The sequence below is a fragment of the Stegostoma tigrinum genome, chromosome 21, assembly GCF_030684315.1.
Source record: "Stegostoma tigrinum isolate sSteTig4 chromosome 21, sSteTig4.hap1, whole genome shotgun sequence".
NCBI classification, from domain to species: Eukaryota; Metazoa; Chordata; class Chondrichthyes; order Orectolobiformes; family Stegostomatidae; genus Stegostoma; species Stegostoma tigrinum.
Window position 1 is genome coordinate 22,767,112 of NC_081374.1, and position 24,299 is coordinate 22,791,410.

A 24,299-nucleotide genomic window follows, 5' to 3' on the forward strand; every position below is an offset into this window, starting at 1 on the left:
AGCACCTGAAGGAAAACCGCGCAGACATGAAGAGAATGTGCAACCTCCACACAGACAGTTGCCCAAGTGTGGAATTGAGCCCCGGTCTCTGGCACTGTGAGGCAGCAGTGCTAACCAAAACTTCTCACAAATTTGGAATCGACCAATTTAGTAATAAGCCTAACCAAAAGTGAATTTGAAAAAGTGTGGTAATTTTTCTGGGACACATATCAGGGTAAGGCCAAGTTCTGCCAACAACAATAAAAGTAAAAGCTGTGGTGGAATACTTTGTCTCTAAAATTATATGAACAATCGTGAGGTATTTTGGATGTGTGGTTCTGTTGCAGGCTTGTGCCAAACTTCAGCAATATAGTTGTTCCTCTGATAAATTTATCACAAAAGAGAGCAAAGATAATGTTGTCAGAGGAGTACTAAGTACGAATTTGAGCTGCTGAAAGCAATTTTGATCAACTAACCTGTGTTAGTTGACGTTAATTTCACTACACCCTTCAAAGATAATAATTGGCGCTAGTGATCTTCCATTACAAGAAGATGAGTCAAGAATAGAAAAGCCAGTGAGATACTTTCCGAAAAAGCTCATTTGACATCACAAGAAAATCTTTGCAGGGGAAAGGGGAGCCCTGGGATTGCTATTGCATACTGAACATTTTGAAGTATGTGTACACAGATTTACACAGACTCATGCTGATTGTAACCTTCAGCTTTTGTGTAAAAATTCAGCACGAGAATAGCAGAGAATAACCAGCTCCAATGTAGTTTGCTATTACAGTCTTATTACTCAAAGATTGTTCACATTGACAATGACATTGTTTCAATTGTGATGCTTTGTCAAGAATACAACTGTGTGAATCAATAAGTTCTATGAAAGTTTAAGCTGAGTTTATATGTGACATATAACGAAAGAATGAAAATTTGTACATGTCTGAATTAACTCATTTGAAACATTTTGCTTTCTCCAAGACTGAAGGTGTCATGAAGCCCTCAGGTTTAATATTTTGTTGAAGGCCCGAGAGTCAGTGAGAGCCACACAGCATGGAAACAGATCCTTCAGTCCAACCAGTCCATGTCAACCATAATCCCAAACTGAACTAGTTCCATTTGTCTGCACATGGCCCATATAGCCCCAAATATTTTCTATTCATGTACATATCTAAATGCCTTTTAAATGTTCTAACAACATGAACATGAACACTTTTGGGAAAACATATGACTGATATTATGACTAGGAGAGGGAGAAGGCTAGTTTAGTTGGAAATTGTTCGGCTCTCAGTTGTGGAAAAACCTGTGAAGGAAAATGCTATCCAACTTATCTCTCTACCTTTCTGACACACTCGTGGTGGGAATTCAATACGAAGCCTGATTGTCTGCTCAATAGCATCAGGAAAACGTTTCGATATTGCATTTCCTAAGCAAGTTGCATTCACGAAGACCCCAAAGATAAATGCTCATTTTCTGCATCTTTGATTAATTGGCTTTGCTTGATAATAAATCAAAAATGTTGTGCTTACTACAGAAATTTGGTTGATGGGTCTTTTTATTCTAAGTCTAAGCATGCATATGGCCATATCAAGAATTGAGTAAAACAACTAAATTTATTTTGTGTCCTGTGTAGTTCTGGGATTAGGAGACAGAACATGTCTCTTATCTTGATTGCAGCAATGATATAAATTCTTGGTTCATGCCATTTTGTGAAACTAAAGCAAGAGTCACACTAAAAATTAAGCAAGTTCGTCAACATTGACTTCACTGCAAAGTCATTCATATTGAACATTTCTCAAAAGGATGAGAAACAAACTCTTTTACTCTTTCCTTTGTGAGTACAATGATAGAATAATGCGCATGAAATTCACTTTTTTAAAGCCAAGCAGTGTAAATATACTTCTGGAAGTAAAACTTCTCAGCGAAAGTCTACTTCATGCTAAACATCTGAAACGTGGGTTTTGCTGTGTTTTTTCTTCACAGTGGCAGATGGAGTCATTTTCCTCCCAGCATGTAGGGTGCATCAGAATTAACTTCAGGAAAATGCAAACAGGACTTTAATTTCTTGAATTCAGTGAATTAAGAGACAATACAGATTGAGCTAATAAAAGAGTAACATTGAGAGAAAGCACCAACTAATTATTCAGCTTTACATAATGCTGAGTTAAGGGTTCTTATTACAAAGAAAATAAATAATTACCACAAGGACCATAAAAAAGTGGCAAAAATCAATTTGTTTTTGTTCCTCATTGAAAGCCATCAATGATCATTTTGCGCAATACTCCCAGCAACAAGCCAAACGTACAGGTAAATATTGAACTTCAAGCCAGACATGAAATTGATTATCTTATTGGCATGGGTGTTGACGTTAATAGTGAAAGAATAAATTTCAAAAAGAAAATTCCCTCAAAACCCTAACAACATTTCTAAAAGTTATATTGTGTCTTCCAAGTACAAAAATATGCCAATGTATTTCACTGAAGAAACAGCACACCAAGACAAAGGAGGAGTTGTTAGGAGGTGGCCAACAGCTTGGTCAAAGAGTCAGAATTCAAGATTGGCTCCAAAAGAAGCAAAGGGAAATTGAAAGGGAGAGGAATCTTGGGAGATAATTCCAGAGAACAGGCCTTGATGGCTGACATTGGTGGGCTGAACAGAGAGAGTGTTGCAGAGTTCAATTCCAGGTGTGATTTAAGAACTGACGGTCCATTTTGTTCTTCATAATGCATAATTATCACAGTTAACCACTATAGCTTTCAATCCCGTGCCAATCATATTCTGGTCCAGTTCTTTTTAAATATTATTTAGATCTATATTACCTGTTGTTTTATCTCATGTTCCTTTTGATATTTAAAACCAATGAAAACATAAATGTGAGCAATTTTAAAAGAAGTGAGTACATTGCAGAGCAAGAAAAAGCCAGTGTGCCAAGAGATATTGTACATTAAATTTAACTGAAACTCCTATTAGCACAAGTAGTCAGTACAGACAGTGAGACATATGGTGCTATATGAATTACACTGAACCGTGCAACTGTTAATCAGCAAGTTGCAGTGAGCCAACCATTAAGAAACCGCACGCAGCAAAATTCATGGTAAACGCTTTTATACCCGCCAGCCTGACACACAAACTGCTGCAGACCAGACGGTATCTGATCTTTCCAGAGCTCACAAGATGCTAATTAAGATGCTGAATGTAGCAGGACTTGGCTTTTTGGCTGATCAGATCTAGAGTAATAGTGTTCCAGTGAATTATTCTTATTTCACATGTTATTAAAATTCATAACTCTAAGGCTTACCTCCCATCTCTGTCCCAGTCATATACCTCCACCTTGATCGTTCTGCAAAGAAAGAAGAGAAATTAATTAATACGCTTTGCCAAACTAGAAATGAGTTAATTATTTCAGATGATCACCTGTTACAGTTAACATTCTCTGTAGAATTCCAAAGAAAGACACAGTGATTAAAATTTCTGTATGTTTCATGAATCAGACTGCGAAGCATTGTTGTGGCCTAATTATGAAAGAAGTTTAATCTTCTGATCTGTATTAACACATTTGTGGATTTCAGGCAAGTAACTGCTTACTTATATAGTCAGAAAGCAGGGAAACAGATCCTGGCAAAGTCATCTGATGAAGGGGTAGTGTTTCAAAACCTTGTCATTTCAAATAAACCTGTTGAACTGTAACCTAATGCCATGCACACCCAGTCCAACACCAGAAACTTCACATCATTTTTACATAGACGCATAGAGTATAACAACCAGAAAATTAAATCTACATAAAATACTAGGTTGGATTCAACCAAAGTAGTGTGTAAATTCTGCAGGATTTGGAAAATGTATGGAAAAAATAGTGGAATATTTCCAGAAATGAGGGATGACAGATATGCAGATAGATGGGTGAAGTGAGGTTTCTGTTTCTTATAGCAATGAAGGCTAGGAGTAGATTTGGTAGAAGAATTTTAAATCTGGAATAACTTAAACAGAGTGAAAAAGTACTTGACTGGTTGATAACCTAAATTTAAAAAGTGTTTGGCCACACAGCCAGAGAGGACATGACAAAAACATTTTGATGTAATAATTAGTGTTTCGATTGCACTGTTTGATGGCAACAGAATCAACAGAAGCTGAGGTTGTTCCAATTGGCCACTGTAACTTCAGTGTGGAAGAAGGGGAGAAATTCTGATTTACACCATTTGTTTCTGCCAATCTTCTGCCAAAATAGAGGAGCACAGAGAAATTTTCTGAGAAGGCGATGTGTTCACATAACTCTGCTTCTTGTGTTGCTATGCAGCATTTGTACTATTTCCTCTGAGGGAAGACAGTGGCAAATGTTAGCAGCAGGACAATCTTCATTGACATAACTGAAGAATATACATATGTGTTGCACAGGTAGGGGCACACAGTGCTGACTGACACTCGGGAATCAAAGTAATTCAGTGCTATGTAAACTAATTTCTCGTTTTATATGGGTTAGAAGAGGAAGAAGAAATTTAAAACAAAAACATGCTGAGACAATAAATAGGAATATTAAAAAAAATGTGCTGAAAGCATAGCTGGATTGTTTATACTTTCTTCTGATCTTTAAATTGTATTACTGTTTAGTTTTGCAGTTTGTTGCACTGAAACTACTCCTTATGATTTATTACTGAATTGATGCAGTGAGGTGCTCATTTACAAATGTTTACTACCCCCAGCTAATTTTTTCTTTTTTTGCAGAAAGTGACATTTCATCACATCTACTCTCTCTCCCATATTGATGTCTTATCTCATAGTAACATTCAACTTTATGGTGATATCAAACAGGCAGCCAACGAATAGGGTGCACATTATACACCTCGTCTTAGTTTCCTTTTCAGGGAAAATTGGACAGTCCAATAGACAGCAAATTTTCTATCACATTTCTCTTGTCCTTATTGAAGTGGACTTTACCCTTAAGAATTTGAAATGGAGACATTAAACATCTGTACGCCTACAGTCTTTTTTGTAATGACATAGTTCCAGTAGTTTTGCAGCATCAATATGTTGAAAAGTTGATGATGTACAAACTGCATAAACCTCAAACAAACACATTCATTACACCCTGCCAGTCTATGAGAAGGTCGGGAATGCACAGGAGAAGCAGATCCCAGTTGGGTGTGAAATGTAATGGGAGCACAGCCACTATGATCCTTATGTGAACGCAAGTGAACAAAATTAATTTAATAAAAATATATATCGTGCTTCAAAAATATGATGTTAGGATAGAGTTTCTAATTTGAGTATAATTACCAACCTGGCTGGAAAAATCTTTCAAAGTTGCACTTGATTTCAGAAATATTTTTATGCTCAAATTTCTGCTGATACTTATTTGTACATCAACAAATATAAAACCTTCCATGAGCCAGCACAGTCAGGTTACGTTTTTGAAAATAGTTCTTTACCAAATTAAGAATTATTCCTTAATATATTGATAAAGTATTAATCTTGTTCATATGAAAACAAGATTATCACACAAAAAAATTATTTCAGTCACCATTAATCCACCAACCTGTGATTGAACAGATTTTACATAACTATACAGAACAGTTTACTAGGATCATCCATGTGCACAAATTAGTTTTAGTCTTATTAAAAACATATTTTTAAAAGATTTTTTTCAAACATGTGCCAATCACCATCCTTGCACCTCAAGCTAATTATAATTTTAAAAGCCTCTTGAAAGCCCATATCAGAGCAAAAAGTGAAAACTTGTCATGGCATCTAATTCAGTTTGGGTGCATAGTCGTTTTTTTTGGGTGGGGCTGAATTTCAAAAAAAAGAGAAAAAATATTTTTTTCTCTGTAAATGTAGCTTTGGCCATCTCTTATACCTTTAAGATTTAAGGTGAGCTGAACTGAAAAGAAAGCACAAAATCCCACATTTTTAACTAAAAGTTCTGATTCCTTCAGCTTTGTGTTTATCTTCTCTTTGGCTGCTGTGATAAAATCACCTCTGCCTGATGTTCTAGAATTCCAATAAGCCTCACCTTACTTAAAACACATACCTTGACCAACTTCCTCATTTCTTTCCTCTTTTTTGTTGCTTTGTTATATTTCTATGAAGCATTATAACATAAATGTTGTTTCAAATGGACCAAATGAGTTGAGTTTCAATCTCTTGCATTGATAAATTTGCTTCAGATGGAGTGCAACAAAGGTTGACAAGAGTGTTCGAGATTTTAAAGTTAAGTAACAAGATAAAAGATGCTGAATCTTTGGGCACAAGTGGACGACAATCAGGTCTGGAAACTAGGATAATTCATGAGCCAGCTCGCAGAAATTAGATTAAGGCATATTTTGCAAAGGGGGCTCATACAAGACAGTTTGCAGGATCAATCTGATGGGTTGCACACTGATGTTAGTGGTGTATTGACAAGCCAAACTGACAGCCTGCTGTCATCATAAAACAGCATGGAAAAGTCGGGCCTCTACATGGCACAGGGCATCAGGCACAGGTTGAAGCTTATCTTTGAGTATGCAAGTGGTGACTAATTCCACGTCAGCACTTATGAAGAGCCCTTGTTGCAATGAACAGTCACTATGGTCTTAGCTTCTATTGCAGAACAGGCATATGCCATCCAAACTCTCAGTGCTGCAGTGCAAGTTTAGACAAACATCAGTCAGACAGACATTATGATATCCATCCATGCTGCCGTGCAGATTCAGACTGTTGCCATCATGGCAGGGGATTTCAGTGACTAAAAAACCATGCGGGGGACTTGAGGTAGTCCAACAGTCTACCCGTGAACAGATGGTTAGGATGTGAGGAGCATTCTCTGTGAGGATGGTAGTGACACCAGTGAGTGGTGGATGAGGGAACAGTGTGAGAATGGCATAAACACTCCTACCGCAGAACAGTCAGTTTATTGATTGTAGACAAATGAATAAAGACATCATCCACATTGAACACATCATTAGAGAGATTTCAATGAGAAAACAGAGCTGTAAATCAGGCATAGATTGTAACCTCAAGTGTAGGTAAATTATGTCAGGGACAGATGGAAAACCCCAGTGTAGAGGAGAAGCTATTTCATCCTTGGTCAGTAAATCCAGTCAAATCCATTCACTGGCTCTTCTAAACCATCCCTGCATCTTTTGTTTTCTCCACATTTTTCAAACAAAACAGCATAAATATTATTGAATATGCTTCCCCACCCATCAGCCAGTCCATTCCAAAGCTCAAAAATGAACTGTATGCCCCCTGCTGTCAACGCCATGAAAAGTAAGTTACTTTTTACTAGCAATGCCGCAGGCATGACGGTGGCTTTACAAAGGAGCACCAGAACAAATGTACCGAAAGAGATGGGCACTAAGATAATAGTCAAAGGTGAGAGTGTGTATACCGATCTTGGTGTAATGGTCACCTTATTGCTTTGCTTATATTGCATGATCTTGGCCAAGGCACCATAGCGACATATCCTGGATAGATCAACAGCTAGATATCCTGGATAGATCAGTAGCTAGATAGAAAGAAAGAGAGAGGTGAAGGGAAGTTCTCCTTTGGAAGGAATCTTTAAAACACTCACTCATGGGTCTTGGATATATTCTCTTTGCATCCTCTTCTTCTTCCCAAATGGCTTTTAGAATGCAGCCTCAAGGGAATACAGTTGTCCAGGGCATGGCAGACCACCATAAATCTGAGACAGCACCAGTATGACCTAATGGTCTCCCCCTGACGTGTGCAGGCACATTGATAGACTGCTGCATGATGTCGTTTACAACTCGTTGGCTTTTACTGGGTATATGGTTGGTAGGTCAACAGTATCGTGTCCATTGTTTCCAAAAAGCTGTCCAGGCATGAAGATGGTGTGAATGACAGACTTCCTAAAAACAAATGCATTTTGGCTGCACCCAAGATGGCTGGTCTTCACTGATATTACATTTTGTAGATGGCTACACATCAACTGCAGTTGGAGTGGAAAGCCAGTCCCATTCCTGCATTTTTCTGCTGCCATGTGGGGTCCAGAGTGCCACTTTACATGCAGTCGACAGGTCCCTGCACCAGGAAATAGGCTTTCCAGGAAATGAAGAGTCCTTGTGTTCGTGCCTTCTCTTTCTCTCCTCACTTAGAGGAGAGAGAAAAATAAAGGTGCATTTATATAGCAACTTGCATGAACACCAGTATCTCAAAGAGCTTGATGACAATGAAGTGCATTTGTAGTTTAGCCAAGAGGCATGGTGAACTGAACTCTTCTTATACCAAGCTTGTCAGCTTCCAGATTTCTGATGTGAAACAGACCCCTTATGCAAACCACTGCTAAAAATCAGAACCGGAAATGTCAACATCACTGTGACATCACACTAGAGGACCATGTAAATTCAGAACGGGGCAGAACACCAGTGCTTTGATTAGAGGTTGCACTGATGATGTTGCCTAGAATGGTAATGAAACATCTGCACAACATGGAACAGCCGGCTCTGTGAGCTAATGAACAACTGCATCCACAACTTGAGCAACAAATTTTCACTAAAGGCCTTGAAAGTGAGGCTTTTAGAACTCTATCTGGGTTACAAATGCATGAGCACTTTGCCTGAAGTTTTCAAACCTCCTGTGTCTCAACCCTGAACTCATCTGGGTTCTTCAAGTCTTAATACAAGTTCGGAACAAACTTCTCAGTAGCTGTTAAACCATGGTTACTATTAAACTGTGCTTCTTGGTGAGACTATAGAAAAACATGTTCTGAACTGTGAGGCTCTGATTTTTGAACTGAATGCAATTAAATGACTATCAAGATCACAGATGCATCACAGCTTACCTCAGAGCTTTATCTAAAACTTTGTTAATTCCTGTTTTAACACATTTGGAAGATGAACACACTTTTACCAATTTCCACAAAAGCATCCCTGTTGTCTTCCAATTGAAGAAACAAATTCAAACAGAGCACCAATTCAAAGACAAAATTATTAAAACACACAACATGCATTGATATTGCTGTTGGATCTAGATCACTTTAGCATTTTTCCTCCATGTTGAAAATACATGTTAGTCAAAGACATACGTGTATTTTGTTTCTGAATTGTTGCAATGGTGAGATGGCAAGGACAGAAGGTTAGGCATGGAGCTTCATGTAAGGAAACACTGAATTTCATTATCGCTTTGTCAAGCGAGAGCAGCAGTCAGTCATACACTGAAGGGAGAGGTACACACCAATGTCAGGTGAAATGAGGCACAGTAAAGAACATCAGACATTTACTTGATTTAAGATGCTCAAAAGAATAGGAGGAATAGGCCAAGATATCAAAAACTGCTGTGATTCCTGTTGAACACAGTGGGGTGATGGGAGAGTGTTGCAATAGGAATTGATATTAGTGTGTTTTGTGAAGAACAACTCAATAAAATGTAAAAAAAAAATCAACGACAGCATGCAGAGTAAGTTCACAACTGGTGCACTTGTGGTACAGATGGAAGTTCACATCAACATTACTCTAATATCATGACTGGTATGGCTGAAAATCACATAATTTATGCAAAATGACATAACAGAATTTCTTTTAATTCCTAAATGAAACATGGTTAAGACTGAGAGCAAGAGCTACCGATGCTGGAGTCATAGATAACAAGTGTGGAGCTGGAGGAGCTCAGCAGGCCAGGCGGCAGAGGAGCGGGAAAGTTGACATTTTGGGTCGGGACCATTCTTCAGAAATGGGGACCGGGAAGGAAGCTCAGAAATAAATAAATAGAGAAGAGGAGTGGGGCTGGGGAAGTTAAGTGGGTTGGCGATAGGTGAGTGCAGGTAGGCAGTGGTGGGGATTGGTCAATGAGGTGAAGGGGGAGGCGGCAGATAGGTGGGAGAGAAGATGAACAGGTTCTGCCAGGTCAAGGGGGCAGGGATGAAAGGGAAGTTTGGACATGGGACGAGGCCAGGGTCAGGAAATTTTAAGGCTGGTGAATTCCATGTTTGGGTTGTCGGGTTCTACGCTCCCGAGGTGGAATATGAGGTGCTGCTTCTCCAGGTTCCGGGCAGCGACATTGTCACACTGGAGGAGGCCCAGGATGGACATGTCACCCAGGGAGTGGGAAGGGGAGTTAAAATGGTTGGCAACTAGAAGGTGTTGTAACTGGTCGTGTGCAGAGCACAGATGCTCTCCAAAACAGTCACTGAGTAGAGTAGACTACTGCATCCACTGCACCTGATGTAGCTTCCTCTACATTGGTGAGATCAAGTGGAGACTCAGAAACCATATTGTAGAGCATCTCCTCTCCGTTTGCAACACATGAGAACACCTTCCCGGTTGTGAACCATTTCAACTCCCTCTCCCACTCCCTGGGTAACATGTACATCCTAGGCCTCCTCCAATGTCACAATGACCCCACCCGGAAACTGGAGACACAGCACCTCATATTCTGCCTCAGGAGCCTACGGCCCGATGACTTAAACATGGAATTCACCAGCTTTAAAATCTCACTGCCCCCGACCTCATCCCATGTCCAACCCTCCCCTTCATTCCTGACACAACCTGTCCATCATCTCTCCCACCTATCCACCCCACCCATCCCACTGACCAATCCCCACCAATCCCTACGTGCACTCACCTATCACCATCCCACCTACCTTCTCTACCTCCAACCCGCCTCTCTCTATTTATTTCTGAGCTCCCTTCCCCCTTCCCATTTCTGAAGAAGGGTTCCGTCACAAAACATCAACTTTCCTGCTCCTCCCATGCTGACTGGCCTGCTGTGTTCCTCCAGCTCCACACTTTGTTATCTATGGTTCAGACTGAAATATTTTAGCAGTACCACGGCCTATAGGGAATGATGGCAAAATAACGTAAAAAGTATATTTATGATTCTAGAAAAGATTTACAAACTTAATCCTGAGCCAGGTGACTGCTTTATCAATAAGCTTGGCTTTGAGAAGAGGTGGTTGAGCAGGGTGAATGAGGCCACTATATTTTGAATAGAAAATACAATCCTGAACATTATTACAAAATAAAGCATGAATGTAGGACAAAAGGACATTTCTATGAGGCAGTCAAATACAAGTTCAGGACTGATTTCATGAAATATGTCCTCATGCAAAAAGTGATTAATATCTGGAATGATCATATAGCTAGCAGAGCTGTCAAAACTGTGGAGCCATTCAACAGGTAATGTCAGTGATCATAGGTTTAATGGAAGAACAGGTTGAATAACTCCCCCCACCAATTGTTTTTACGATTGTGATCTCTTTGCTGCATTTATGTTCTCTTCCCATCTCCCCTTTGTAAGTTAATCTCATTGGGTGGAATCTTCACAGGGTCTGAGCCATGTTGGCTATGATGAGATGTATGGCAGAATCAGATGAGAAATCTGGTGAGTTCTATCTTGACGTTGGTAGTGTCTCGCATCACCTTTTAAGCTGATTTAACCTTTACCTTTTCTAATGATATAACATCCAAAAACAAATTACATCTGAGTAACTAGGCACATCAACAGCACCATGAGTCAGTTTCTGCCCTTTTATTTTTTCTGCGTTTTACTACTGAATCATTGTCAAATTTCCTGCTTCAGTAACTCTGAACTCATCTGGAATCTTTTAAGTCTTAATACAAATTCAGGCCAAACTTTTCAGCAGCTGTTCAACTATGCAAATATGGTACTGCACACGATGGTAAGGCTTATAGAGGAACTTGCTCTGAACTATTGTGAGCCAGGATGAGGTCACTAAATTGTGTTATGATCTTAGACCAGATGACTAAATTACAGCATAATTTGGTGAGTGTCCACCAAACTTTATTTTTGAAGTTGACAAAAGGGGAGATCTAGAGAATTTACTAAGAAAATAAAGCCATGAGATACCACAGCTTTGAAAAACAAAAACACTTTATTGCACAAGTTTGCATTGTTATACACAGTCTAGAAGACATGCAAAATTTATTTTAACACCCAAAATTAACATGTCTTATGATCAAGGATGGAGGAGTGCACTGTCACTCAAGACTCATTAATCTACATCAGGGTTTGGTACGTGGATTATTAGGGGATCTTAATCTGAACCCTGGGGTCTAGGAGGTCCTTTGTGCTTGGGTCAGAGGCTTAGCCATGAATTCTGTCCCTGTCCTGCTTCGAAGGTTATCAGATAATAAAAAATATTTTTCCAGCTAGCAAGATGACCAATTATCTGCAGCAGGTTTTTAAAAAGGCATCTATTGAGTGGAGCTCTTAATAAACACAATTATTGATTTACTATCAAAACAAAACATATTCAACAAAGATGCAATAATTAGTTAAAACACAGAGTGCAGTATAGAATGTATAAATGCTTATCCTTATAGACAATATATTCTTTAATAGACAAAAAGTAAAAATGCTGGTAAAGCTCAGCACGTTTGGCAGAATCTGTGGAGAGAAACCAGAGTTAGCATTTTGGGTTGTGTGACCCTTCCTCAGAACTGAGTTCTCTCCACAGATGCTGTCAGATTTGCTGAGCTTTTCAAGCATTTCTATTTTTGTCTCTGATTTAGAGTATCTGCAGTTCTTTCCATTCTTATCCCTGTTATAGCCTTGAAATACTCATTCAAACACATACAGGCACTCTTCTGGAAAATTTCTGGAAAAGATATTCAGTAAAATGCCCCACCACAATCTACAGTCAGCAAGAATTTACCACCAGGCATGTGATTTGTAGGAAATTTTGTTTAAAAAATCTCCAATGCACATTGTAACCTCTCCATTGTCTTTTTAAAAATATACCTTTCCAGGTATTGTCAAAGCACTTGTAAATAAATATTTTTCTACAAACCTTCACAACTGAAGTCCTCAAAGTAATATTAAGCATGAAGTATCTTTGTAACGTGATAAACCAGGGTAATATACTGTGATCAAATACCCACAGCATGCATCAAGTAGCAAATTTAATCAAGATAGATCCCATGGATTTTTCAGAAATTCTTCCCAGAGGTTAACAAGATGACAGGTCATTAAATCTCAAGAAGTTTCACAAGGGATTGCAATTTTCACTTCTGTCAATCTGGCCTCGAAACATCTTGTCAAAAGCCTTTCTATCACGGACTGCCTCAACAACTTCTCCTGTTCCAGTTGATCATCCACTTGCCTTGCATTCCTCCTCCCCTGGGCTTTATAACCAAACTCCAGTACTCTTCACTGGCTGTTAACTTCACCAATATCTCTTAGTTTTCCATGAGCTCTAATCTTATATAAAACAAATATTGCTTTTGGACTCTTTAATCCCCATTCTTTTAGTTACGCTTACAGATGAATGCTTGCAGGTTTGTTCTGAGCTGCTCACTACTCTCCCCAGTACAGAGCCAACAACCTTCCCATTTTGCCACCTCTGCATAGCTTCCTGTGATTCCCTATTCCAACTCGTAAATGCTTATAGGTTCCTAGAACTTCTTTATGAGTTTGTTCTAACGGCACAGAATGATCCAAGTGCTCATCTCCTTCACTGTAAAATCTAAAAATTAGCACTCCTGACAGAGCGCTTCCCTTTGTCTCTGCTTCTTTCTCCAACTCTTTGTCCTACAACTTCCTGATCTTGAATCCCATCTATATTTTTTTCACTACTTTTCTGTGACTCCTGAAGTATCTTGATTGGCCTTTTAAGAATTCAATTTTAACCTCCAAACGATGTTTGTGTTTGGGTCAGGTTAGAAGGAGAAAGTTAATTTCAAATCCAAGCCAGCCCAGTGTCAGGCTTAACCACTTCTGATTTAATTAAGGCAAGATGAATTCAACCTAAGGCAACATCAGGTTAATCTTTTAAAGTTTTTACAGAGGCAGGTATTTGCATTTTAACAAGGTTCAAATTTCTAAACCATCTCTGCTGATTTGTTTCTATCAAGCACTGCTAGTAAGTTCATGCATGTTTCCTTCAGGTTAAACCTGTAATTGCTGATCCATTAAAACAAATCTCTCTCCTAATCTCCCATGATTCTTGAGGTTTTCGAATCCATCTCCTGAACTCTCATAATCATCAATTTCCATATTCCCAAATACTCTCTGCCCCACCTCAGCAATCTTCCTTGCTACCACCATCCACAACATTCCCTCTCACTTCCCCAAAATCTCTCACTATGACACTCAGTTGGCGCCTGGTTGAGTTCTAGGCTATTTTTTGCAGGATCCTACTCTAAAAGGTGAAGACATAACTGAACTTTGCTCATCCACACATGATCACATTTTCAAAAAAATTCTCACAAATTTGTTAGGCACAACCTCCCTCTGACAAAGCCACACTGAAGATTCTCATGGGATTCCTGCAATTTGCTGGTTACTGTGCCCCTCCCAGCTGCTGCTGCACCAAGATAAGTGCCCCATAAAGGCTAGGCCCCAATCTGCACAGAGCTAGATTTATAGGCTTTACAGTTAAGTTGGCAAAGGCACTCATGTTGAAGTTTCAGGCAACCGGAAGCTCAGTGTCATTTTTACAGACAGAATGCAGGTATTCCAAAAAATCAGTTCGCCCATTTTGCAGAAAAAATACAAGTATTTTGCAAAGCAATCACTCAATGTAAGTTTTGTCTCCCCAGCGTAGAGCAGTGAATGCAGTAGACTGGATTGAATGAAGTACAGGTCAAGTGTTATAACACCTGGAAGGTGTGTCTGGAGCTTTGGATCCTGAGGAGGAAGGATGTAAATGGGCAGGTGTTACACCTTCTGTGGTTGCATGGGATGGTGACCTGGAGATGTGGGGAGGTGATGGGAGTGCAGGAAGAGTGGCTAGGGTGTCCCAGAGGAAAGGTCCCTGCAGAAGGCTGACTATGGAGAGGAGGAAAGTATGTGTCTGGTGGCAATATCCCACTGGACTGGCAGAAATGGCAGCTGATAGCTCTTTGGATGTGGATGCTGGTGAGATGTTAAGTGAGGACTGGGGAACCATATCGATGTTGTCGGAAGAAAGCGAGGAGGTGAGGGCTGGAGTGTAGTAGATAGGTTGGACATGACTGAGGGCCCTGTTGACCATAGTGGTGGAGAGTCCTCAGTTGAGGAAGAAGATGGATGTGCTGCCTGCTTGAAACTATCCTGTGTATATTCAGAGTCCTTGTAGAGTGGCTTCCAGGACCTGGCCTGCCAAGCTAGCTTTCCCAGCTTAGTAACAATTTTGCTCCAGTTTTAAAGAGTAACTATTTGTCTTTCTCTTTGTATTTATGATTTCTTACACTTGCACACTCTTAATGACAGTTCAAAGCTCAGTGCTTTCGCTGTGGCTGAAGAGATATGTGTGAAATCTAAAACAGTAAAGGTGTACGTAAATCACAAAAATAGGTTGCCTCAAAAACCTAGAGTGACTCAACTTAATGTTCCTCAAACAGAACATTTGCAGGAATCTGTACTTGATGAGATACAGTGAGAAAAATTGTAACAACGTAACTTCATGCTATTTCATCCTCCAAAAAAAACAAAGAAATAAACCCGAAATGCTGTTTCTTCCGTGCATGGCCTTTTTTGTGATGTTGTACTGACGTGATTCAGTCAACCATTAACCTACAACAACCCTCTGAACTAAAGATGGACTTTCTGTGACAGCCACTCCATCCCTTCAGTGCGACAAACATTAAGCATACGTTTCAACTGAACGGACTGATGGAAATTTATAATAGAACTGACAACTTGCAGGAACACAACAGTGTTTATAATGAGAAATTCTCTCTGTTTAGCTGCCACAAAAGAGGCAGCTGGAACTGTGAATTTCCTGTGGGTCCACCATATTAGGAAACGGAAGGACAGCTGCTTCATACAAGTAGTAATTTAACCGACAGTAAAGCACAATTTACTGCCAGTCGTCTTCAATTAATGAACATCACAATGAGCAACGGCAGCTACACAATGACAGAATGATACAGAAAGAATTGCTAACAAGGAGAGAAGTTACTAAGATTCAGGAATAAGTAAAAGGAAATGTCAACAGGCTCTGAAAAAGGAAAGCTGACAGTTCTTCCTAAATGACTGTTATTTAAACTTGTCCTATTGGCAGCATGTGGCCAGTGCTGCATCATACTTTTATTCAACAATGTGGAATATGGAAATTACCCAGGTGTTTTCTGGCCAGACCCAGGACAATGTTGCAGTTGTTCTTCATTATATTAACCTAAGCCTAACAATCTTCAGCTGCTTCATAAACGACCTTCCCTCCAACATAGTCAGAAGTGGGGACTTATTAACGATGATTGCACATATTCAGCAAGATTCACACCTCCTCAGATGCTGAAAATGGCAACATTCAGACTTGGACTGCTAAGTAACAAGTAATATTTGCATCACACACATTCCAGATGAAGGCCATTGCCAGAAACAAATAATCTATCGATGTCCCTTTGAGATTCAATGGTGTTACCTTTGTTGAACCCTCATCATCAATATCCTAGTGGTTATCATTGACCACAGACTTAATTGGAATAGCCACATAAATGCTGTAGCTGAAAGATTTGTAAGGGGATGGTAATTCTGCAGCAAGCAATCATTCCCTACCTTTCTCAAGACCCTCTTGTTTTTGGTGTGTATACATCACATGGACAATACTGATTCAAGAAGATGGCTCACCTGCACCATCTGAAGGAGTGGGCAACAGACATTGGCCTGACCTATAATGCACACATTCCTTGAATGAATTTTAAAAACTCAAATGAATTGAATTTTTCTCAATTCTTTAATAACCCGTTTTGAAATAATACTCTTAGTTGGGCATTTTAAACGTGTGAAGCATGGTAGAGAAGCTTATGTGTCAGATCACTCGGAATAGCAAAATCAACGAGTGGTTCATCTGTGCCCTGATTTGACCATAAAGTTTGTCATTGTGAAAACACCACATACATGGACCTCTCTGGGTCCATCTCAGGTAACCAGCTAGAAACTGATGTCCATTTCAAGCCTACTGACTTCCACAGCTACCGAGAATACACCTCCTCCCACCCACCCTCCTGCAAAATTTCCATCCCCTATTCCCAATGCCTCCGCCGCATCTGCTCCCAGGATGAGGCATTCCACTCCTGCACATCCCAGATGTCCACGTTCTTCAAGGACCGCAACTTTCCCCCCACGCAGTGGTTGAGAACGCCCTTGACAGCGTCTCCCGCAACACATCCCTCACACCCTGCTCCCGCCACAACCACCCCCAGAGGATCCCCCTCATTCTCACATACCACCCCACCAACCTCCAGATACAACACATTATCCTCCGACACTTCCACCATCTACAATCCGACTCCACCATCCTAGCTATTTTTCCATCCCCACCCTTGTCTACCTTCCGGAGAGACCACTCTCTCCGCGACTCCCTTGTGCGCTCCACACGCCCCTCCAAACCCCACCACACCCGGCACCTTCCCCTGCAACCGCAGGAAGTGCTACACTTGCCCCCACACCTCCTCCCTCACCCCTATCCCAGGCCCCAAGATGACCTTCCATACCAAGCAGATGTTCATCTGCACATCTGCCAATGTGGTATATTGTATCCATTGTACCCGGTGTGGCTTCCTCTACATTGGGGAAACCAAACGGAGGCTTGGGGACCGCTTTGCAGAACACCGCCACTCGGTTCACAACAAACAACTGCACCTCCCAGTCACGAACCATTTTAACTCCCCCTCCCATTCCTCAGACGACATGTCCATCATGGGCCTCCTGCAGTGCCACAATGATGCCACCCGAAGGTTGCAGGAACAGCAAATCGTATTCCGCTTGGGAACCCTGCATCCCAATGGTATCAATGTGGACTTCACAAGCTTCAAAATCTCCCCTTCCCGCACTGCATCCCAAAACCAGCCCAGTTCTTCCCCTCCCCCCACTGCATCACAAAACCAGCCCAGCTCGTCCCCTCCCCCCACTGCATCCCAAAACCAGCCCAGCCTGTCTCCGCTTCCCTAACCTGTTCTTCCTCTCACCCATCCCTTCCTCCCACCTCAAGCCGCACCTCCATTTCCTACCTACCATCTCATCCCGCCTCCTTGACCTGTCCGTCTTCCCTGGACTGACCTATCCCCTCCCTACCTCCTCACCTATACTCACCTCCCCACCTAGCTTCTTTTCTCTCCATCTTCCGCCCGCCTCTCCCTATTTATTCCAGTTCCCTCTCCCCATCCCCCTCTCTGAAGAAGAGTCTAGGCCCAAAACGTCAGCTTTTGTGCTCCTGAGATTCTGCTTGGCCTGCTGTGTTCATCCAGCTTCACACTTTGTTGTTATCTTGGATTCTCCAGGGTCTGCAGTTCCCATTATCACTCACACATACACCCAGCCTGATTTAGTGTCTCGGGTCTGAAGCAGGACATATGTTAGCACAAATGAAATCACTACCACTAGAAGGAGAGAAAGAAAAATAAGGACAAGGAAGGAAAGAAAGAAAAGACTAAGCAAAAGAGAAAAGAAAAGATTGAAAGGAGAAGTTCAAAAGAAGCTTGACATTTAAAATTTTGCCTTTTAGAATCTTTGTCAACAGTTAAACCTAAAGAAATAAAACTCCATACATGTAAAAGGTAAATTTAAAAGTAAGTTTAAAAGTAAAAAGAAAGAGACAAACTCTAACTTTCTGTTGTGAAATTAGTTCACATTTACTGTGCAAAAACACAACTTTCACATTATGAAGTGCATTTGAGGAGGGAACCATAGGGGCTCATCTTTGAAAGAAAAACTCAATTTAGATGTTTCACCACACATTTGCCCTCACTAGCTTGCCATAAAAGTTGTATTTAAATGCTGGTAAACACTACAAGCTTCATAATCATTTTGACACCAACTTCTGAGATATTATCAATTGCCTTTCAGAATTCAGAGATTCCATTTCAAAACCTTTCAAGTAATTTGCATGAATATTTACGCATTTTTACAAATTAATATATACTGTCAGCACTATTGTTTATAAACAATAAACCACACTCCATTTCATGAAATAGAACCTGTCTACATTACAGAACTTTGCAGTTATACAGATCTATCATGCTAGACTTGTTTTTCCTTTGAAACACATTTCATAATAAATTATAGATAACAAAGTGTGAAGCTGGATGAACACAGCAGGCCAAGCAGCATCTCAGGAGCACAAAAGCTGACGTTTCGGGACTAGACCCTTCATCAGAGAGGGGGATGGGGAGAGGGTTCTGGAATAAATAGGGAGAGAGGGGGAGGCAGACCAAAGATGGAGAGAAAAGAAGATAGGTGGACAGGAGAGTATAGGTCGGGAGGTAGGGAGGGGATAGGTCAGTCCGGGGAAGACGGACAGGTCAAGGAGGTGGGATGACGTTAGTAGGCAGGAAATGGAGGTGCGGCTTGAGGTGGGAGGAAGGGATAGGTGACAGAAAAAAAACAGGTTAGGGAGGTGGGGACAGCTGGGCTGGTTTTGGGATGCAGTGGGGGGAGGGGACAAGCTGGGCTGGTTTTGGGATGCGGTGGGGGAAGGGGAGATTTTCAAGCTAGTGAAGTCTACATTGATACCATTGGGCTGCAGGGTTCCCAAGCAGAATATGAGTTGCTGTTTCTGCAACCTTCAGGTGTCATCATTGGTGCTGCAGGATGAATGAGAGGGGGAGTTAAAATGGTTCACCACTGGGAGGTGCAGTTGTTTATTGCGAACCGAGCGGAGGCGTTCTGCAAAGCGGTCCCCAAGCCTCCGCTTGGTTTCCCCAATGTAGAGGAAGCCACAGCGGGTACAGTGGATACAGTATACTACATTGGCAGATGTGCAGGTGAACCTCTGCTTGATATGGAAGGTCATCTTGGGGCCTGCGATGGGGGTGAGGGAGGAGGTGTGGGGGCAAGTGTAGCACTTCTTGCAGTTGCAGGGGAAGGTGCCGGGTGTGGTGGGGTTGGAGGGGAGTGTGGAGCAAACAAGGGCACAAACAACTGCAAACAATGTCTTTCATTGATGCTGATATATGTGGTGTTTGATTTAAGTTTCTCACTCTTATGATTTTTCTTCAAGTATTCAGATAATTCCTCGCTTAAGCCACGGTAACAAAAGCTTTAATAACCAGTTGAAGCAGCACATTCAGACACACTCTCAGGCCTTTCCCTATCTGACTCATGAAAAATGGAGTAAGCATTGAAAAACTGCAGTCAAAAGGGCATGTGAGTTTCCAATTTAGACATCTGTATTACATATTCAGCCTTTTGTATTCTCCGAGACTGGTAGGATGGCACCAGATTGTTGATTGAAGGTCATCGTGCTACATTAAATGTAAGGGATTGGGAGAGGTGTGGGGAGCAGCCTCTCCAAATTTCAGACACAAAATTCGGTCCAAGTTCCACGTTTCCATGGCTCCAATATACTTTCTATAATTGAGTGCTTACACCTGCATAAATTCATCAGCATCTTCCTTTTACCTTCAAAGTTGCAGTTTAAAGTTCAGAATTCAGTGACTCTTTTCACTGCCCAAAATCACTGCTGCGTATCTGCATCAAACTGCAATGATACAGATCTGTGAGTCCCCTAATTTGCTTTTGCCTTTCTGTAGTTTTTCATAATCTTCATCAGTTTGATACACTCCCCCTTCTGTTGTATTTGTGACAAATTTAGCCATTACTTTCTCTACATTCTCATTCAAATTATTTTTGCGCATTAAAACGATAGATGTCTCCAAACAATTTTTTAGTTGCAGGTTGACAATATGGGAACAAATTCACTTATGCTTAATCCTTTTTTCCTAGCTTCAGCTGTCCCACACATCATGCTAGAACTTTACTTTTAATAACTGGTCTATTTAATGAATTTTGAAAACCCATCTTTGTCAATACAATCAGCAACTACCATGAAAAATTCAACTGAACCAATCAAGTGAGACCTGCCCGTTTCAAATATCTATGCAGTGTTTCTGCTTAGCCCGCATCTTTTAAAATGTACATTAGGGCTCTTGTGACACAGTGGTAGTGTTGCTATCTCTGAACCAAGAGGCCCTGGTTCAAGTCCCACAGGCTCCACAGGTGCGTAATAACATCTCTGAAGCGGTCAATTAGAAACAGGCAGTATTTTGCTGACAGAATCTGCTTGGAAGGAAAGAAGATGCTTTTGTGGTTCTCATGCCGCACATAGAGGACAGTTATCTCAGTGGAGATATATTTCCAAACTCAATGAAAAGGTATGGTGGGAGGAAGGTTAAAAATCTCAGTCAGCATTACAGATCCTTTTTATGCAATGACGTTGGCTTTTGATTAAAATTCTCCATTTTGCCTCCCTCAGAACAAACTCCATGGGTAAAGAAAAAAGGACTGAAAAGTTTATTTTGATGGCTTTGTCCTGGCACTGCACACTGTTAAACGTCAGTCCATGTCATTGTACTGCTGTCATGAGTAAAGATTGTGGTCATGCCTTTCGTCTAATACACAACTGTGATATCATCAGCTATGTAAACACGGCGAGGTACATTCTTAAATGATCCTATTCATATAATGCTTAAGTACGTATTGGTTAACTGATAACTCAAAATGGTAACCACCAGAAACAGTACTATCCAAATGGAATCTCAAATATCACGAGCTCTTGGGACTTTTCCTCATATATGGACAGACCGATACCCATGTTTCACAAGTAGCTTGGAAAAGAATTTGGCTCTGGAAAATTTAGGATCAAATTTTTCCAGCACCAGTTACTTTTGTGGACATCTTTTAAGTGAGAGGTTCAGGCACCTTGGATCTAGTCATACTCTTATGTTACCATCTTTCTTTCAGATGCAGGTGATGGAGCTATACAGATTTGGGTGGTGACTGACCTTCTGAATGATGTCATTTCTCTCCAGATCATTCAGTTCCACTTCTGAATGCTTCCCCGAGTGTGCACACTTCATTTCTTTGAAGAAACAATAAATGGGGTTGCATCATCCTTGTGATGAAATTCTGCATCGCCTTTGAAATAGCCAATTGCACCAAAATGCTTTGGGTATAGTTATTTGTCATCATTGATGGATTTGATTGTGTCACATGTGGTCTATGCACTACACAGGGTGTGGTTCGAATCTCATGAATTGTGACTACACAGCAGTGCTGCTATTTCTGCCACTGATGGATGATTGATTTGTATCTTACATATTTCCAGAAGTCAAGATGAGCCTGGATATTGACACTGGAGTGTGACTTTGCCAATGTATGGCATTGATGACACATTGCATGCTGTGAGGAGGTTGCTCATAGGCTGTGCCACAGAGTGCCCCTTGCTCAATGTAGATAGAGGTAATATTTTGGCTCTAGTTCCCATTTTGATTTTCTTCTGATCGCTTTGGTACTGTGAAACGTTTATGTGAGGTTAACAATATAGGAAATCCACTGATTGTCATGGAAAACAGACTAATAATTGATAAATATTAACATTAACCAGACATGTTTCTTCTTCTGTGCATATAATTTTTCAATTCTTTCCTATGCACCACATAAATAATTCAATTCCTTGTAATTCTGCGTGTAGTATGATATGGAGACAGACAATGAAACCAGATCAGCCCATTACTTCTGTATGCACAACATAGTAGTGACATTAAACTGTCAAACCCTCAAACAGTCACTCTAATGGCTCCTAGCCAGACTTTCAAATAACAAATATCAGGATTTGCAAATAATTAATTCCAGACACTGGTTAATGAATTACTGACACTGATTTCGTATCTCACACAAGAGACTCAACTATTTATGAACCACACAATAACTCAGCAGAGGAACAAACAAGGCAAACTGAGGTCAATACATCAAATTCAAAACATTTGTTTTCAGCGCAGTCCCCCCCCCACCCCCCACCAATACACAAGAAAACAGACAGACAAACCCAACTAAGAGATAAATAAAAGAAAATTACAAAACTCACTGAACCACTTAATTGACGTACATGATGCGTTGTTTCACAGGCATCAATGTGGGGTCCTTGGTAACTTTTATGAAATGAGATCGCCTAGGTAATGACAGCAGTACTTCTAACTCAGCTTTCCACTCCTTTGAGCTTTCGGAAGCCGGTGTAGCAGATTAGACAGGGAGCTTTAAAATCTTCACGTTGTCTCAGCAATAGCTGAAAACCGTGTCCCACAAAAAATGGTTCAATAAAACAACTTCACTTCTGGTATCAGTGATAATGGGAACTGCAGATGCTGGAGAATCCAAGCTAACAAAGTGTGAAGCTGGATGAACATAGTAGGCCAAGCAGCATCTCTTTGTGCTCCCGAGATGCTGCTTGGCCTGCTGTGTTCATCCAGCTTCACTTTGTTATCTTCACTTCTGGTAGACTGCTCGATTCCTCTCGAGCCTCAACTACCGTTCAACAACTGCCATCTGTTTGAACACAGAGTCTCTTCCAGACCTACTGGAACCAATTTTCAGGAAATCCCCTTGTCAAACGTAAACTTCTACTATCTGTTTAACCACAATGCTTCTCCCGGGTCACCGTGTCCGTTGGAACCCTTTTAATCAAAAATATCAGTCTGCAATTAGCCTCCACACCTCGCCTCAGAAACAAAGATTCTTTGGTCTGTCATTTTCCTTTTACCACTAGCTGTCGCATAGTCCACAAGTCATTTCCAACTCACAAACCAACACTGATAAGAGAATCTAAACAAAAATAATTAAAAATCATTTGGGGTTCTAACAGCAGCAATTACAAAACAAAGTGGAATGACAATAGTAGAGCATCTTGCTTCTGTAAGATGATTCATCAGACCATGACTCTGCTCCTTTGAGTAGAAGGCTCCACGAAACATGAGTGAACATTCCAATGTTTCTATTTCTTCAAACTGTTTTGGTTACAAAAGAACACAGGAACAGAGGTTAATATTGCAGTTGCCTAAAGATAACAACAAAGACATGAGGGAAGAGCAGGCCAGAGTTGATTGGGTGGGAAACCTAACAGGGAAGACAGTGGAGCAGTAATGGCGGACGTTTCGGGGGGAAATTTGGGAAGCACAGAAGAAATTCAACCCAAGAAAAAGAAGCATCCTGAGGGGAGATGGAAGCAACCATGTGGACAAGGGAAGTCAGGGGCAGCATAAATGCCAAAAGAACACATATAATGCACTGAAGATTAGTGGGAAGCCAAGCAATTGGGAAATCATTAAAACTTGCAGGAAATAACAACAAAAACAATAAGGGGGAGAGGATGAAATGGGAGAGTAAACTAGCTAGTAATATAAAAGATGTTTGTTATAGTTGTTTTAGATAGCGAGTTTTGAGAAGATTCGTAGCTCAGGTGGAGGTTCTGGATGTGAGTTTGCTCGCTGAGCTGGAAGGTTAGTTTTCAGACATTGTCGCCGCCATTCTAGGTAACATCATCAGTGAGCCTCCGACGAAGCGCTGGTATTATGTCCCGCTTTCTATTTATCTGGTTAGGTTTAGGTTATCCTAAACAGATAAATAGAAAGCGGGACATAACACCAGCACTTCGTCGGAGGCTCACTGATAAT

The 24,299-nt window shown here is 40.8% G+C and overlaps 1 protein-coding gene across 5 annotated transcripts in view; it reads right to left on the minus strand.

Moving 5' to 3' along the window:
• The window catches only part of LOC125463008 (copine-8-like), a 636,730-nt gene that overhangs the window by 223,327 nt on the left and 389,104 nt on the right, over positions 1-24,299 (minus strand). For all 5 annotated transcript variants that reach the window (XM_048553605.2, XM_048553606.2, XM_048553607.2 and 2 more), the window contains one exon: positions 3,278-3,319. In XM_048553605.2, the coding sequence (XP_048409562.2) occupies positions 3,278-3,319 (42 nt within the window). The remainder of the gene's footprint in view (positions 1-3,277; positions 3,320-24,299) is intronic.